This window comes from Monodelphis domestica, chromosome 5, assembly GCF_027887165.1.
Source record: "Monodelphis domestica isolate mMonDom1 chromosome 5, mMonDom1.pri, whole genome shotgun sequence".
NCBI classification, from domain to species: domain Eukaryota; kingdom Metazoa; phylum Chordata; class Mammalia; order Didelphimorphia; family Didelphidae; genus Monodelphis; species Monodelphis domestica.
Window position 1 is genome coordinate 158,023,746 of NC_077231.1, and position 14,893 is coordinate 158,038,638.

The window sequence follows — 14,893 nt, forward strand, 5'->3', positions numbered from 1 at the left end:
AATTATACTACTCCATGGAAGGTTATTAAAGGTAAATTAGGATGTGCATCCTGGGACAGTTAGTTGGCACCAAGATTGGAATTGAAATGACCTGGGTTCAACTCTGGACTCTGACAGCTCTTACCCATGTGACCTTAAGCTAATCACTTAGCTGTGTTTCCCTTACCCTTGCCCTACTGTCTTAGAGTTCTTACAAGATAGAAAGTAAAGGTTTAAAAATGCAAATCTCAAAACTTAAAGGATAACTTACTAGTTTGCCACTAGTTCTGTGTTTTTCCCAAAATTAAAAATGGAGCATGTATGTTGTTTGAGCCAAATTTGGAAACAAGAGACTAATAATCTAAACCCAACATCGTTGACTTTGGGGAATCAGTTTAACTAACTGAGTTTCATTTGCTTCTTCTGGAAACTGAGGGTATTGGACTGGTTGATATGGAAGATCTTTTCAGGTCAAAGGCTCCATTATTCTAGTATATTAATCTTTTTATAGCTCTTAAACTATGATTTAATAAATAATAACAATAACAATAATAATAAAAATAATAATATTTATATCTCTTCTGGTTTGCCAAAGACTATCTATACATCATCTCATTTAAATCTCACAATGACTCTGTAAGGTAGATAATATATGTCTAATCATTACTATTTTATAAAACAAATTTACTGACACTTAAAGTGTGAAGGGCCATATAACCAGGAACTAGAAGAGAGAGGATTGAAATCTCAATTTTCCAATTATAAGTCTACCATTCTATTGACTCTGCCTTAACTTTTATATATTTTAATATAGTAACATGAAGAAATTGTGTGCAAAAAAAGTTGAGAATTTTGAATGAGGTCTGCAGATTTAGTTTTGGGAAAACCAATTGAAAAGGAAGTAATCCAATAGTTCCAAATCTAACACTTTCAATTACTTGAGATTAATAGTAAACAGTACATTCCCTACAGTTGTCTGTAGCTCTTTTCTTAAAAAAATTATATGATAATAGATTCTTTGATTATATCCCATGGAAATTAAAAAATAAGCTACCTATTAAGATTAAAAAACAAGAAAATAAATACAAGTTTGGAACACACTTAAAATAAATAAAAATGCAATGTTAGCATTTTTTAAAAAGTAATCTGTATTAAGAATTCATTAGTAAGTAAAAAAAGTATTAATAATGCAAAAAGGGTAGGTATTTAAATTCAAAGTAAATCTAATACTTTTAAAATATGTTATTTAGCATTTTAGACATTTTCATTCCAAATAGAATTGTTTAATATAGGTTATCTTTTATTCAAAAAATCTATTCCAAGGACTTAAGCTGTACATAAATCTTTTATTTTGTTGATTTTGAGTATTAAAATTATCCGTAACTTGTTAGTGCTTTTAAGATTAAAATGAGTGAGGAATAATCTGATAGAATGGAGAATACAATGAACTTGAAGTCTGGCAATCTTAGCTCACACTCATTTCTTTGATTCACTACATGATTTTTGTCAAGTTGTTCATCAGCTAGGGAGTTCTATATCATTATCTACAAAAAAATGAAGTTTTTTTAGACAGTCAATAATTAATCGACACATTAATTAAGTACTTACTATATTTCAAAGATTCTTATAAATTCTGGATATGCAAAAAATAAAACAGAAAAAAAGTTCCTGTCCTCAAGGAGATAACATTCCAACAGAAGAATAAACTATCAAATATCTGTGCAACAAACAAGATGTACAGTGTTAACTGGTAATAACCAAGAGAAGGAAAGTCCCCAAATGAAAAGTGATCAGGAAAGGTCGCTTTTAGAAGTCTGGATGTTAGCTGAGATTTGAAGGAAATCAGAGAAACTAAGAAGCAGATGTGAGGAAAGAGATCTTTCTATGAAAATGGGACAACCAGTGGAAAACATAGAGTTGGGAAATACTGTATTATATTTAAGAAACAGAAGAAGGCCATTGTATCTAGGTCGTATAGTATTTAGAAGGAAATAAATAGTAGTCGAAAGATAAGAAGGGGTGAAGTAATGAAGGACTTTAAAGTTAAAGAGATTTTATATTTGGTCCTGGATGTTATAGGGAGCCACTAGAGTTTATTGAATATGGGAGTGACAATCAGACCATTACTTAAATAAGATAACTGGTGTCCTAGTAGATGATAGACTTGAGGAGGCAGAGACTTGAGGTAGAGAGACCAAGCATTAGATCATTATTATTATGGTTTTGTTTTCTTTTCTTATTTATTATATTTTCCGTGGTTACATAATTCATGATTTTTTTACACTCCTCTTCCCTCCGTCTTCCCAGAGCTGACAAAGAATCCCACTGGGTTATATATGTATCATTGTTCAAAAACCTATTTCCATGTTATTCATATTTGCAGTGGTGTGATCTTTTAACATAAAAACCTGTATTATAAGGGAGATTAAGTTGTATTTGAGGGGATTAAGAATTTCTGTATTGAGAGGGGGAAAGAGTAGAGACTTCCCTTCTCAAAGCAGGGTTCAGGGGAGACAGCAGATGTTATGAGTTAGCTCAGAGAGAAGACAGGGGTTTGAAGATTTTCCCCCTTCTGCCTTCCCTCCTTAGTTAAAGCTGCTCTCCCCAATTCACTCTTGTCCCTCTTGTCCCCCCCCCCACTACTCGAGACCAAAGGGTCTCCCTTTGATCTGTTCATACACACTCAACTTGGGGAACAGATAACTTTTAATGTCAACTCAATCAGGTATTACAAAAGGAATAATGGGCAGGGAAGAATGGGAAAGGAAGGTGGGAAAAAAGGAGTCCTTGTCTCTATCTAAACCCTCTTCCCCCACTCCTTGAGTATGGGGAGAACCCAGGCTTTGGCATCCTGAGCCCCCTGAGAGAAAGTCAGGTTGATTCATTCCTGGGCAACAGGAGCTGAGATAAAGGCTGCTCAGGTGTCTCTTCAGAAAGTTCCTTCAATTGAGAAGTATTGGGGGGAAAGATTTCCAGTCACCAGCAAGAAATGTGGGTAACCCTCAGGAGAAAGTCTTTTCCCACTTTCCTTCTTCAGCTTCTCAAAACTGAGAGACCAACTCCTCTCCCAGTGAGAGTCTTCTCATTCCTCAAGATTCCAATCCCTTGGGGCCCCTCCACCATGGAGGTGATCAGTTTCACACACTCTTCAGCCTGGCACTTTTTCTTTAGTGCCAGCCTCTTTCACAAACCCTAATTGTATCCCCATATAACTATGTGATTGATCATATATTTTTTCTTTTGCATTTTTGCTCCCACAGTTCTTTCTCGGGATATGGATAGCATTCTTTCTCATAAGTTCCTCTGGACTGTCCTGCATCATTGCATTGCTACTAGTAGAGAAGTCTAATGCATTTGATTGTACCATAGTGTATTGGTCTCTTTGTACAGTGTTCTTTTTCTGCTCATTTCACTCTGCATCAATTCCTGGAGGTCTTTCCTATTCACATAGAAATCCTCTAGTTCATCATTCCTTTCAGCACAATAGTATTCCATCACCAACAGATACCACAAGTTGTTCACCCATTCCCCAATCAATGGACACTCCCACATTTTCTGTTTTTTTTTTTTCACCACCACAAAGAGCATGCATTAGGCCACTATTATTGCAATAGTGAAGATGGGAACTATGGCAGTTTCAATGTCAGAGAAAAGAAGGAATTTTATATGAGATGTTCAGTAAGAATAGATAGGACTTAGCTATCAGGGAATGGAGAAATAGAATGAAGAGAGTCAAGAAGGACACTAAAGTTGTAAATGTGGGTGATTAGAATTATGGTGGTGTCCTAGAATATGAAAAGATATTTGAAAGAGCAGAAGACTTGAAGGGAAAGATAATCACTCCAGTGTTTGGATATGTTGGTTTAAAATGTTTATGGTAAATGTAGTTCAAGATGTTTAATGTTTAATTGGAGATGCAAAACTGTTCAGGACTGAAAAAATAAATAAGAAAAGCATCTACCTAGAGATGATAATTGAAGCTATTGGAGCAGATGAATTTATTTAGTTATATAGTATATATATATAGAGAGAAGGAAAAAAATAAGAAAAGAACTTATGGACCATCCATAGAGGACTAAACATTAATATGTGTATGTGTGTGTGTATGTGTATGAAACCAACATAAACAAAAGCTTTTGAAAGGATCCTCATTATTAAGAGTGTAAAGGAGTGCTAGGGCTAAAATATGAGACCAATGTTCTAAAGAATAATTAGACTTATTTCTTGGTCCTTAGATAGCTTTAGGATGGTATTCCCACTGTCTTTCTCTAAGCCAATTCTATGAACCAAAAGTTTATCCTGGGAAAAAGATAGTCAGAGGTTTTCGAATATTTTTCTAATGTTATGTTAGGGCCTTGTTCATTATAGGAATTTTACAAGGACCATCATACTATTATGACATAAACTATTCTCTCTTTGGAGAATTTTGCATATCATTAGAATCAGCAATAGCACCAGAATCCTTCTGTATTGAAGTTATCTTTTATAATAAACCTTTATTGGGAAAATCACCTATACTAAAGTATTTTAGATGTAACATTCACCAGAAGATCCAAAAATTTTATAAAGAATAGGATAGGTTTCCTAAAGAATGTTTATTTATTTATATATGTATAATATCTGAGGAATTAAGAGAGTGCTTGTATTTTCTTAGGCTTTAATCACTTCCATGGGATAAAATTTAAATAGCTTGAAGAAATAAGGTGTTTGTCCCCATTCTATCCCCATTCATTAGAGATATGGTATCTGATTTGATTCATTATGACCAAATTAACTAAATTAAAAAGTTAACATTTGAAATTTCTTCAATGATTAATTTAAATATTTTAAAGGTTTTTGTGGTTATTAAAAAGAAAAACTCTCTTGGGGGCCTTCTGGAAAGTAAGAAAAAAAAATCAGTTTCTCAGTCTGACATCTGAAATACTTCAGTTTCGTGAGGAAGAAACTAGTTTTCTGCCTGACTGCCCAGCTCAGAACAAACTGCTTCCTGGAAAGAAAACTACAGACAAGAAGTGTATTAAGGGAAAGTGTAAAACTTAGTAATGTGATTGCTGAAATATTGAGTACCATTCATGCATTTTTAATTGGGTAGAAATTTAATCTATGTCTTTATCACTTGACTTTGCATAAATACCATAAAATCCTGGTTTTATAAGCACTAATTAACTTTACATTTAGGCTTCCATCCCTTCCTTTCACTAGTTTTGAAGACATTAAGTGTTAGGTAAAAAAATATTTCTTTTAACAACTAGATGGTGATTATTTTCTCAAAGAAATAATGATTCATTCAGTCATTGATAAAGATTCTGCCATTGATCAATAATACAAGGCCATTTTCCTATTGATGATAATCCTTTGCTAGTGATTCTCATCTTTAGTCCTAAATTATGATTCAACCTCATGATTTTTGGCTACTTAAGGAAATGGTAACTGTTTGGACCTTTATGTAGAATATGCCAGCCCCTTCTTCAGTCTTCTTATGATGGCTGGTCATTTTTTAAAACTTTTTTTTTTGCAAGATGTCATGAAATGATTTTTTTCCCCAATGGGGGCTCTCTATTTTCTTCTAGCTTATCAGTGTTCTTTAGAAAGATAGAACCTTATTAAGAACAATTAACCAATTTATATAAAGCATTTATATAACAAATAACACATTTATGTTAATATACTAATAAATTCAACTCTTTGTATAAATAAATCTTTTATATTCATGTATTTATTATATATGTATGAAATCAAGTGCTTTATTATTAAAGTATATAAACTTTAATAGTACTACTGTATCAAGCCTGTAACTTTGTATACCCACACATAGCACAGTATCAGTATATAACAGGAATGAGTAGAAGCTAAAAGAATCTATGATAAAATCCAATAGTTCCCCATGCAATATACTATGTTTTCATAAGCACATAGTATCTATATCAACTAATTCCCTAATGTGGACGTGTGTGTCATAAAGATGCTTTTCAAGAGATTTTTGAAGTAGGTATAAAATCTTTGGAAGGAAGGAAGGGAAATGTGTTTGCTACATTGAGTGAAGTACCAGAAACTAGTAAATCCTCCAAGACACCAAAAGAGATACTCAGAATTGACCTTCTCTTGCCTTAGGTACTTGTTCCTTTAATATTTCATTGAGGGTGGTTGATTGATTCATGATCATTTCATTGATAGAAAATCAACCCTTTGAATGGGCATTTAAAATGCAGTGGAGACAGAGATACAGAGTTGGGAGACTGTAAGCACACAGATTTAATTCATTAGAAGAGGGCACACATAGCCACACATTCCTTTCAGGGAATTACATGCAGCAGAAAACCACAAACACTCTGCAACCATGTGCCTTAGGGTACCCAAGAATAGGTGAACCTGGCTCCTCGCAAAAGAATACAGTAATATGAGCTAGCAATAGTAGTAAAATTATGGAAGAGTTACTTGAATAGTTAGAGCTGCTTCTAAAGAGCTGAGGGGAACAGAGCTATAATTTGGGAGGGGGGACACAGACCTGGCAATTCCTGGAACAATGAAGAATATAGTTGGTACAGGTTGTGTGTCAGAAAATGGGTGAAATCTCAAATGACCCCGAGTACCCCTTATGAACCCAACCTCATGGGGATAACATTCAGGAGGATTGCATAGATTCCTGGTGGGAGATCAAGTTAATCAAAGGGGAGAATTGTTTGATCTTACTAACCTAGAATGTTTTACTTCCCATAATAGGACTTCAGAGCAAGATGGTGCTATAAATCTGGATCATTCTGTAGGTCTTTAGAAAAATGAAAGCCACTCAGATTGGGAATAGGAGATGGCTTGTCTATAATGGATATGAATTTAAATCTTTTGTATATTCAGCTAGGGGACATAGTGCCTAAAGCACTGAGATAAGAGGCATGAAGACTAGGGTTCAAATTTTGCTCAGATACTAGCTATGTGACACTGAACAAGTCACTTAAAGTTATTTTCCATGAAATGAGTATAATAATAACTCTTATGCTACAGGACAATTATAAGGATCAATTGAGATAATATAATATATGCAAACTTTATAGTACAAAATAAGTATTAGATTTCATGATTGTTGTTATTAAGTTAAATAAAGTTTTCCATCTTTGCTAATTTCTGGAGTATTTCCATGAGAGTTCAAGTCACTTTTTTTGTTTTCTATATATAAATGTGAGTCAAAATCTCATGTTTACAGAAGAAAATTTGAGTAAAAGCATTGGTCAAAAAGAAAGCTTATGTGTCACACTGCCTACTTTCATCCTGGTCTATGTAAACCTAGAGATTTTGATTCTGGGACATGGGCTACATTCCAAATGGAATAGACATGAATGATAAGATTTTAAAATGAAAAATATTAATTTTTAAAAGAGTTGAATGTTTTAGGGGACTTCCAGATTAGTAGAAATCAATGGATTAATATGATTACAGAGAATCATACATTAAAAATGGCATAGATTCCAGAAATATGGAGCTTACAGTCCCTCTGTACTCTGCCCTAATCAGATCATATATGAAATTATCTATTCAGTTTTAGATGCAACATTTTGGGAAAACATTGATGATACAGAACATCCAAAAGAATGCTACTGGGCGGAGTCTCAAAATCATTCTACTCACAGAAAAACTTTTGACATTTTGAAAAGATCTATGGAGGACATGATAGATATCAAATGCTTGAAGGGTTATAATGTTGAACAATGATTCCATTTTTTATGTTTATAATTAATCAGAAAATATAAATTTTATCTAGTTGTAAGGAGAAACTTGCTAACAGTTAAAGGTACCAAAAAATTCAATCAGTAGTTTCAGGAGTCAATGGATTCTCCATCATAAGAACTTAAGCACAAACTAAATGACTTCCAGTCCAATTTACTATGATAGGGTTTATTTTTGGACTACTTTGACTAGGCCTCTGAGGATTTTGACAACTCTCAGACAGTGTAGTTAATGCCAATGGAAATTATATAATTTTTGTAAGAAAGATCAAAGTAATAGAGCTTTTAGCCATTATTAGAACCCAATCTTATGATTTCTAATCATGTCCCTTTCCTCCTAGTTTATCAATTATTAAGTGTTAAATTATTTTCATATGTGTGTTTGGGTTATATCTATGCATGGAACATAAGGTCGTTAAGAGAAGATTCTCTATTTTAAATTTCCCTAAATTTGTTGTTTTTATTTATTTTCTGTCATTTCTGACTCTTTGTACACCTCTTTGGAGTTTGCAATGGTACTACAGTGGTTTTCATTTCCTTCTCCAGTTCATTTTACAGATAGGAAAACTGAGACAAACAGGATGAAAGAACTAGTAGGCTGAATCTGGATTTGAACTCAGGCCTTCATAACTCCAGGCCTGGTACTCTAACCACAGTATGCCCTATCTGGCCCAACACTGATTATAGTGTCTCAAATATAATGAGTTCTCACTCAAAGTTAATTAATAAGAAATCTACAAGTTTATCATTCCCATAAGTAGAAGAGATATTAAATTAATCCAAATCAATGACATCCCTCAGGGTCTCTACTCCATATGTTTTTCCCTGTTGATGCTGAACCATGAATGTCTTTTTTAAAAATAAAATCCTTTGAGGAATTCCCCAATCACTTAACATTTATTAATGTTGACTGAGACCATATCTTCTTAACTGGTTGATAGGAACATCATACAGAGTGGAATAAAAAGACTTGCTGAAGGCCAGCTAGATTACATCTATTGCTTTTCCTTATCTACATGGCCTTTTACATTATCATTGCAGGAAATTAAATTGGACTGTCATGATTTTTTCTTTACAAAACCATATTGATTTCTACCTTCTACATTCCATTGCTCATCACTACAGAACATTGCAGTTTATTGTTTGATGGCTTGTCTTAGAAGTTTCCCAGGATACTGAGATAACTTGGCTAGCTCTTGATGACCAAAATTGTCTTTCTTCCCTCTGAAATAAGAAAAAGGAAAAAATGAAGGCATATGTATATATAGATATATACACATATATGTATAGACATATATATGCCACTTTCCAGGACTTTTTCTATGCATTGTACTTGGTTTTCTATTAATTAGGAATTATGTTCTTCCTCATGTCTCTCAATGCTATTTCTCTAAATTACATTAAAAATCAAGCATCCTCAGTTCTTAATACATTTCATAATTCAATTTCATAAACAACTAAATTCTCACTAGCACTTAACTCTACATGAGGGGATGTATGCATTTGTGTTTGGGGAAAGGAATAGTTACATATTAGTAATTTGAATCAATAATTAGATTATGACCTCCTTGGAAGAAGGAAATTTTTAAAAAACTGATTTGTATCCCCAATGCTTAGCATAGTACTTCTCATATGGTAGGTGCTTAGTAAATGTTTTTTTCATATCTTATTTTCCATCAGACTAATAGCCATAGAAATTTTATTGGGGGAGCTTTTATGAAGTATGTCTCATATAGTCCTAAATAATAATTACTTGATTATGATTATAAGTAGCTAAAATATAGGGATATGTTCTCTTTATCTTTGTTTCCTTACGATGCCTAGTATGATCCCACTGTATAGGGTTACTCTCCAATAATATTTATTAGAGAAGGTAGGAAAGAAAGTAAGAAATGTGCTCCATATATGTGTTTAAAACTTAAGTAATTTATGGATTATTTCAGGTGCATCATTTATGAATTTATCTTATCCTATCTAGCTTGTATAGCTTGGCTTTCTTGAGTTTTCTTTAATTAGAAAAATCCTCGTTATCATAGACAGTGCTCTGTGTTGTCTATATTCCTTATAATACTTTAACAGTTATATGACCTCATATCAGAGGAAATAACATCTCTTCATTCTTTCAGTAACAAGTGTATGTAGCTGAGTCACTGTTATGGAATACTGTCTTAGATAATTTTGGAAAGTAGAATTTAGCCTGAGGGTCATTTATCTCTCATATTAATTTACCACTATGTATCGCAGTTTATAATTTGCTATCATCCAGCCCCCTTTACTCTCTTCTTCATCGTCTAGTCTTCTTCCTTTCCTTGTTTCACTAATCACTGGTCTTGTTATATTAAAATATTCCTATTTATAAATTTTATATATAGCTATTTTAATTCCTTAGAGTAGGAACACTTTAAGTCTATAAACAACTAAGATTAGAATATTCACAAAAAAAGGTTCATAATGATTACTGCCTTTACATATTGTTATACATACCTAATCACTGGTTTATCACATAGAAACACAAGGTGTTAGAACACGGGTTTGAGACTTAGATCTCAGGTTTTTGCGTAGCTTTCACTTACTAATTGTGTGACTTTGGTAAGTAATTTACCAGAGGAGACATAACACATCTATAACATACTACCTACAATTGAGAGTTATCTTCATTATTAAATGAAATTATTATACAGCATCTTCATATCCTAGATTAGTAAAGGAATGTGAAATTCCATTCTTATTTCTATATCTCTCCTTAAAGAATATTCTGTTTTTATATTTTTATCTTCTAAATGATTAATTTAATATTAACATATACTAGGAGACATCAAACTAAAAACATCATTCTAAATCTAAATTGATTTTCACAATTTCAAATTCACACTTCCACTGAAACATAGTTTGAATTTTTGAATGGCTAACACCTTGAATTTTTAAGACAAAGAAACTTGCTTCAATTTATTTTTGTTATAAATATAGCTTTTAAAAATGAAAACTATATGAATTTTACATGATAACATTTTACTTTTCTGATTTTGCAAAATATATTTTTTATGTTGCCTATTATATAAGGATGAATATCCACACTCAAAGACCAAACAAATATCATGCTTTGGTTAGTTTTACTTGATGACAATAAAGAGAAAAATGAAGGAAGTAGAATGAGGAAACTAGATAAATGAAGTTTTCATTATTGTAGTCATATTTGTCATATAACCTATTTTGTGATGTGCCAGTTAATGATTTTTTCTTTTTTCTGATCAACCTTCCCTTTCTTTTAAATTGTAGACCAAAGGTTCTCAGACTATAACAGCTTCTGGCACTCAGAAAAAAGTAAAGAGGACACTTCCAAATCCACCTCCTGAAGAAACTTCCTCAGGGACCCCATCAGCATACAGCACCATGGGTTCTGTTTCCCGAAGAAGGATCTGCAGAACTAACACAATGGCAAGAGCCAAAATCCTCCAGGATATAGATAGAGAACTTGACCTTGTAGAAAGGGAATCAGCAAAGCTCAGAAAGAAGCAAGCTGAATTGGATGAGGAAGAAAAAGAGATAGATGCAAAGCTGCGCTACTTAGAAATGGGAATCAACAGGAGAAAAGAAGCACTGTTAAAGGAAAGAGAGAAAAGAGAACGAGCCTACCTCCAAGGAGTAGCTGAGGACCGTGATTATATGTCAGATAGTGAAGTAAGCAGTACTAGGCCAACCAGAATAGAAAGTCAGCATGGGTTGGAAAGACCGAGGACTGCCCCCCAAACTGAATTTAACCAGTTTATGCCACCACAAACACAGCCAGAATCTCAGTTAGTTCCACCGACAAGTCCTTATACCCAATATCAGTTCTCCTCCCCTGCTCTTCCAACACAAGCACCAACTCAGTATACCCAGCAGTCTCCTTACCAACAGCAGCCTTTATACCATCAGCAGGTATCCCCTTATCAGACCCAGCCTACCTTCCAAACTGTGGCAACAATGTCCTTCACCCCACAAACCCAGCCTCCACCAACTCCACAGCCTTCCTATCAACTGCCGTCCCAGATGATGGTGATACAGCAAAAGCCAAGGCAATCTACCTTGTATTTGGAGCCTAAAATAACATCTAATTATGAGGTCATTCGAAATCAACCTCTGATGATAGCCCCAGTTTCCACTGAGAATACTTATGCAGTTTCCCACCTTGGTAGCAAGTACAATAGCCTAGACTTAAGAATAGGTTTAGAGGAAAGAAATAGCATCGCAGGCAGTCCTATATCAAGCATATCGGCAGATTCTTTCTATGCAGATATAGAACATCACACACCACGAAATTATCTCCTGATTGATGATATTGGTGAGCTCACCAAGGGCACAGCAGCACTGAGTACTGCATTTAGCCTTCATGATAAGGATTTGACGAAAACTGACCGCCTCCTTCAAACCTCAGAGACACGCAGGACCCAAGAAGTCACAGATTTTCTGGCCCCTTTACAGACTTCTTCTAGACTGCATTCCTATGTAAAAGCAGAAGAAGATCCAATGGACGACCCCTATGAATTGAAGCTTCTCAAACATCAGATCAAGCAGGAATTCCGACGTGGTGCTGAAAGCTTAGACCATCTTGCTGGCCTTTCCCATTATTACCATTCAGATACTAGCTATCGACATTTCCCCAAATCAGAGAAATATAGTATTAGTAGGCTGACACTTGAAAAACAGGCAGCAAAACAACTCCCAGCAGCAATCCTTTATCAAAAGCAGGCAAAGCATAAAAAATCTCTAATTGACCCCAAAATATCCAAATTTTCACCAATTCAAGAAAGCAGAGACCTTGAACCAGATTATTCCAGCTATATGACTTCTAGCTCTCCATCAGTTGCAGGCATTTCCTCCAGGGCAAGACTTCTTCAGGATGATATTACTTTTGGCCTTAGAAAAAATATCACAGACCAACAAAAATTCATAGGATCATCTCTCACTTCTTCCCTTGGGACAGGCTTGGGTACTTTGGGCTCCACAATCCGGTCAGCATTACAGGATGAAGCAGACAAGCCTTACAGTAGTGGCACTAGATCAAGGCCTTCTTCACGACCCTCCTCTGTCTATGGACTTGATTTATCGATAAAGAGAGATTCATCAAGCTCTTCTTTAAGGCTGAAGGCTCAAGAGGCTGAAGCTTTAGATGTTGCTTTTAGTCATGTGACACCTTCTGGCAGAACTAAACCTACAAGTCTGCCTATTAGCCAGAGTAGAGGAAGAATACCAATTGTTGCTCAGAACTCAGAAGAAGAAAGCCCTTTGAGCCCTGTTGGCCAGCCAATGGGAATGGCTAGAGCTGCAGCTGGACCACTGCCACCAATATCTGCTGATACAAGAGATCAGTTTGGATCAAGTCATTCATTGCCTGAGGTTCAGCAGCATATGAGAGAAGAGTCACGGACTCGAGGTTATGATCGGGATATAGCTATCTTCATGGATGACTTCCAACATGCCATGTCAGACAGTGAAGGTAAACTAGGCTCCAAGCTGTTATGTTCCTATCAAATCACAGATCCTCATTTCTCTGCATGTCTAACTGTCCTTCTCCAAGGACTTATTTTTCCTGTTTTCTTGGTGTGTTGTTTGTATATTTATTTTAATTTTATTTTATGTAAAAAGAGAGTCTGTATTGTGTGTAGATTCGGAAGCATGTTTTATTTTCATTCTTTTGTTGTTGTCATTGTTGATGTTGTTGTTGATATTTCTCTTCCTATTCTGGTTTGCTCTTGATTTCTTTGCATATGTTCTAGTATCTCTTTATCTAAAGACATCAGGAAATAGTTGCTTTTAAATAAAAAGTGTTTTTCCCTTATGTTTATAGGTGATAAATAACTTATTGAAATTAAGATTATAATTTTCTTCTCAGAATTTGTCTATATCTATAAAAGGCTTTAATCTTTTTCCTTTATTTTACTTTGTTAAATTAGTAAACCTTATTATACTAACTAATATTTCCCTGCCGAAATTTACCCTCTGTGATTATGTTAGGGGGAATAAGACTTAATCAACCAATGATAATTTGGCATTCCTTTTTGATTTAAATAGAATTATAGAATTTAGAGTTTAAACATGAAAGTAACATCGAGGTGATCAATTTCATATACTCTTCAGTCTGGCACTTTTTCTCTAGTGCCAGCCTCTATCACAGAGGGTATCATTTAATTACTGCTCTTAGAAAAATTAACATAATAGTAAAGTCATATTTGTCTTGATCTGTAGAAGACCATTAGACTGACCATTTTTATTTTTTATTTTACTTACTGACAAGCCAGTTGAGTTACACAGATCTATTTGACTGATTTTTTCTTTTCTTTTATTGTTGCCTGAATTAATTTATTAAATTGGCTAGAGTATTATATTATTTATCTGTAGATTTTAATATTTTGCCAGAATTTTATGTAAATATTTTATTGTTGTTTACTTAGAGAAGGATATGATGACTTTAACAACCATTTAAAAAAGATGCCACCATTATCAGAAATTAAATAATAAAATGAAGAACAATGAGTAATGGATATAATATAATATTTTATTAACCTAAGTCCTACATAAATAACATGTCTATATATTGACAAAAAAAGTTAATAAAATACCAAAAATTCAGTCAGACATCTTAGATGTTTTGTTTAAATGTTGTTAAAACATTTAGATTTTTCTAGAATATAACTATGTGGCATTATTATACAAAGCCTATTATGAAAGACTGAATTATTGATTTTTCATATGATGGGGAGTATAACATATGAAATGGTATTTGTTGTAGTTGTCTAAACTATGTTATGAGAAGTCATCAATTGAACAGTAAACATTCATAGATTATTGAAATGTCTTAATTATAAAAATGCAAGAAAAATGTAAGATTTAAATTGAAATTTGTTTAAAATATAATGCAGAAAAATAAAGAAAATCATTTTGAATGAAACAGGGAAATTGTAAAATATAATAAATGCTTGCTATATATTTATTTTACATGGTATTGTGTTAATGTATCATTAAATAAAAATGCATGGCACTCAATCTTTGTAAATATGATTATCTCAGTAGAAAAACATGCATGGCATGAAATAGTATTAAGTTTTCTTTGATGATTAATTTATACTTTCCAATTAGCAAAATATTTTTTGCTCATGAATGTCTTAATTTGCTTTTAAAGATTAGCTACTGTATTGTTAGATAAAATAGAAAATATT

The 14,893-nt window shown here is 33.6% G+C and overlaps 1 protein-coding gene across 5 annotated transcripts in view; it reads left to right on the forward strand.

Moving 5' to 3' along the window:
- The window catches only part of PCLO (piccolo presynaptic cytomatrix protein), a 623,741-nt gene that overhangs the window by 325,649 nt on the left and 283,199 nt on the right, over positions 1–14,893 (forward strand). For all 5 annotated transcript variants that reach the window (XM_056799474.1, XM_056799475.1, XM_007504012.3 and 2 more), the window contains exon 7: positions 10,974–13,173. In XM_056799474.1, the coding sequence (XP_056655452.1) occupies positions 10,974–13,173 (2,200 nt within the window). The remainder of the gene's footprint in view (positions 1–10,973; positions 13,174–14,893) is intronic.